Here is a 3,070-nt window from a genome sequence, read left to right as displayed (position 1 = left end):
TATTTGTAGCTGCGGACCGGTCAACGCTTGAAAATTTGTCCCACGGACCGGTGGGGGAGGGGGGGGTGTATTTAAAAAAAAAAATTTAATTTTTTTTTTTTTTTTACATAAATAAATACAATCATGTGTGCTTACGGACTGTATCCCTGCGGGCTGTATTGATCTATATTGATATATAATGTATATATTGTGTTTTTTATGTTGATTTCATTTAAAAAATATATATATATATATATATATATTTTTTTTTTAAATTCTTGTGCGGCCCGGTGGTTGGGGACCACTGTATTAGTGGCCAAGACATGGGTAACTTACACATCTGTGAAGGCACCATTAATGCTGAAAGGTACATACAGCTTTTGGAGCAACATATGTTGCCATCCAAGCAACGTTACCATGGACGCCCCTGCTTATTTCAGCACGACGACGCCAAGCCACGAGTTACAACAGCGTGGCTTCATAGTAAAAAAGTGCGGGTACTAGACTGGCCTGCCCGTAGTCCAGACATTGCAAATGTGTGAAGGCTAAAATATGAGAAGGGAGACTGTTGAACAACTTAAGCTGTACATCAAGCAAGAATGGGAAAGAATTCCACTTCAAAAATGTGTCTCCTCACTTCCCAAACCTTTACTGAGTGTTGTTAAAAGGAAAGGCCATGTAACACACTGGTCAAAACGCCTTTTTTGCAATGTGTTGCTGCCATTACATTCTAACTTCATGATTATTTGCAAAGAAAATAACAAAGTTTCTCAATGTGAACATGAAATATCTTGTCTTTGCAGTCTATTCAATTGAATATAAGTTATATATATATATATATATATATATATATATATATATATATATATATATATATATATATATATATATATATATATATATATATATATATATATATATATATATATATATATATATATATATATATATATATATATACATATATATATATGTCTTAATTAGATTATCCAAAAAATAGTGCTCGATACCGTGGTAGAGCGTAATATGTATGTGTGGGAAAAAAATCACAAGACTATTTCATCTCTACAGGCCTGTTTCATGAGGGGTTTCCTCAATCCTCAGGAGATTTTTTTTTTCTTTCCCTGAGGATTGAGGAAACCCCTCATGAAACAGGCCTGTAGAGATGAAATAGTCTTGTGATTTTCTCCCACACATACATATATATATATATATATATATATATATATATATATATATATATATATATATATATATATATATATATATATATATATATATATATATATATATATATATATATATATATGGTAATGTGATGTCCTTGCTCCTCCCAGCCAGGAGAGGGAGCGCAGTCTGTGCATCCCAGACTTCCCTGAGCCCTCGGACGTCTCCTGGAAGTACATCGACCTGCTCACCTTCATCCTCCTCTACATGCTGCCCCTCCTCATCATCACCGTGTCCTACACCACGGTGGCCCGCCGCCTGTGGCGCCACAAGGCCATCGGCGACGCCACCACGGCGCAGCACGCCAACCAGAAGCGGCGGCGTCACCGCACGGTGGCCATGCTGCTGATGGTGGTGGTGGTGTTCGCCGTCTGCTGGTTCCCGCTCAACTGCTACGTGGTGCTGCTCTCCAGCCAGGCCATCCACTCCTCCAACGTGCTCTACTTCTGTTTCCACTGGCTGGCCATGAGCTCCACCTGCTACAACCCCTTCATCTACTGCTGCCTCAACCCCAACTTCCGCCAGGAGCTCCGCCTCCTGCTGAGCGTGTGCAGGCGGCGCCGGAGAGTGACGGCGGAGCTGGCGCTGGAGCTGGAGCTGGAGCGCCGGCCGGCGGCGGCGGCGGCGGCCGGCGCTCCGTGCCGCAGGGACGCCTGGCCCGAGAATGAGGAGCCCTTGGGGCCGAGGCAAGCTTTGCCGCAGCCCAGCAAGGACTCCTCGCAGAAGAGTCGCACCCTCACCGGGGAGTCGCGCCATCTTAAGGACGTGCAGGCGCTCTTCATCGCCAGACAGGCGCTCACCAAGAGAACTGACATCCAGTCCGTGGAGCCCTTCGTGGTTGTCAACTAAATACACTTTGGCGTGGTAGTCCTCCGTCCATCTTCTACCTGCCAGACTTGAAGAGGAACTGCACTTTTTTTTTTTTTTAGCATTTTGCCAATCATTCACAATTAGGGATGTCCGATAATGGCTTTTTGCCGATATTCGATATTGTCCAACTCTTTAATTACCGATACCGATATCAACCGATATATACAGTCGTGGAATTAACACATTATTATGCCTAATTTGGACAACCAGGTATGGTGAAGATAAGGTACTTTTTAAAAAAATGAATCAAATAAAATAAGATAAATAAATTAAAAACATTTTCTTGAATAAAAAAGAAAGTAAAACAATATAAAAACAGTTACATAGAAACTAGTAATGAATGAAAATGAGTCAAATTAACTGTTAAAGGTTAGTACTATTAGTGGAGCAGCAGCACGCACAATCATGTGTGCTTACGGACTGTATCCCTTGCAGACTGTATTGATATATATTGATATATAATGTAGGAACCAGAATATTGATAACAGAAAGAAATAGGGGGAGGGAGGTTTTTTGGGTTGGTGCACTAATTGTAAGTGTATCTTGTGTTTTTTATGTTGATTTAATAAAATAAAAAAATAAAAAAATAAAATAAAAAACGATACCGATAATAAAAAACCGATACCGATAATTTCCGATATTACATTTGAACGCATTTATCGGCCGATAATATCTGCAGACCGATATTATCGGACATCTCTATTCACAATCCTTATTTATGTAAGACAAGAACACCCATGTTTGTTTTCTTTACATTTATGTAAATAAATGCTAGAAAAAAGTGACGATTACCCCATTAATTTGAGCCAGGATGAAAGATTTGCGGATGAGGAAAGTGAGAGTGAAGGACTAGAGGGCAGTGGAAGCGATTCAGATAGGGAAGATGCTGTGAGAGGCGGGTGGGACCTGATATTCAGCTGGGAATGACTACAACAGTAAATTAAAGCTGCAAGCAGCATTGGACGGGTCCGCATTTTGGCAGGTGCTAGTCCTA

At 40.7% G+C, this 3,070-nt stretch overlaps 1 protein-coding gene across 1 annotated transcript in view; it reads left to right on the top strand.

Annotated features, from left to right (window-relative positions):
• The window catches only part of LOC133633456 (G-protein coupled receptor 83-like), a 27,769-nt gene extending 25,550 nt beyond the window's left edge, over nt 1-2,219 (top strand). Inside the window, exon 4 of the mRNA XM_062025986.1 lies at nt 1,317-2,219. Within this exon, the coding sequence (XP_061881970.1) occupies nt 1,317-2,055 (739 nt within the window). The 3' untranslated portion in view covers nt 2,056-2,219. The remainder of the gene's footprint in view (nt 1-1,316) is intronic.
• The last annotated feature ends 851 nt before the right edge of the window (nt 2,220-3,070 follow it).

Source organism: Entelurus aequoreus, linkage group LG18 (assembly GCF_033978785.1).
Source record: "Entelurus aequoreus isolate RoL-2023_Sb linkage group LG18, RoL_Eaeq_v1.1, whole genome shotgun sequence".
Taxonomy (NCBI): domain Eukaryota; kingdom Metazoa; phylum Chordata; class Actinopteri; order Syngnathiformes; family Syngnathidae; genus Entelurus; species Entelurus aequoreus.
The sequence above is the reverse complement of the archived record's forward strand: the minus strand, read 5'-3'. Positions and strand labels throughout refer to the sequence as shown.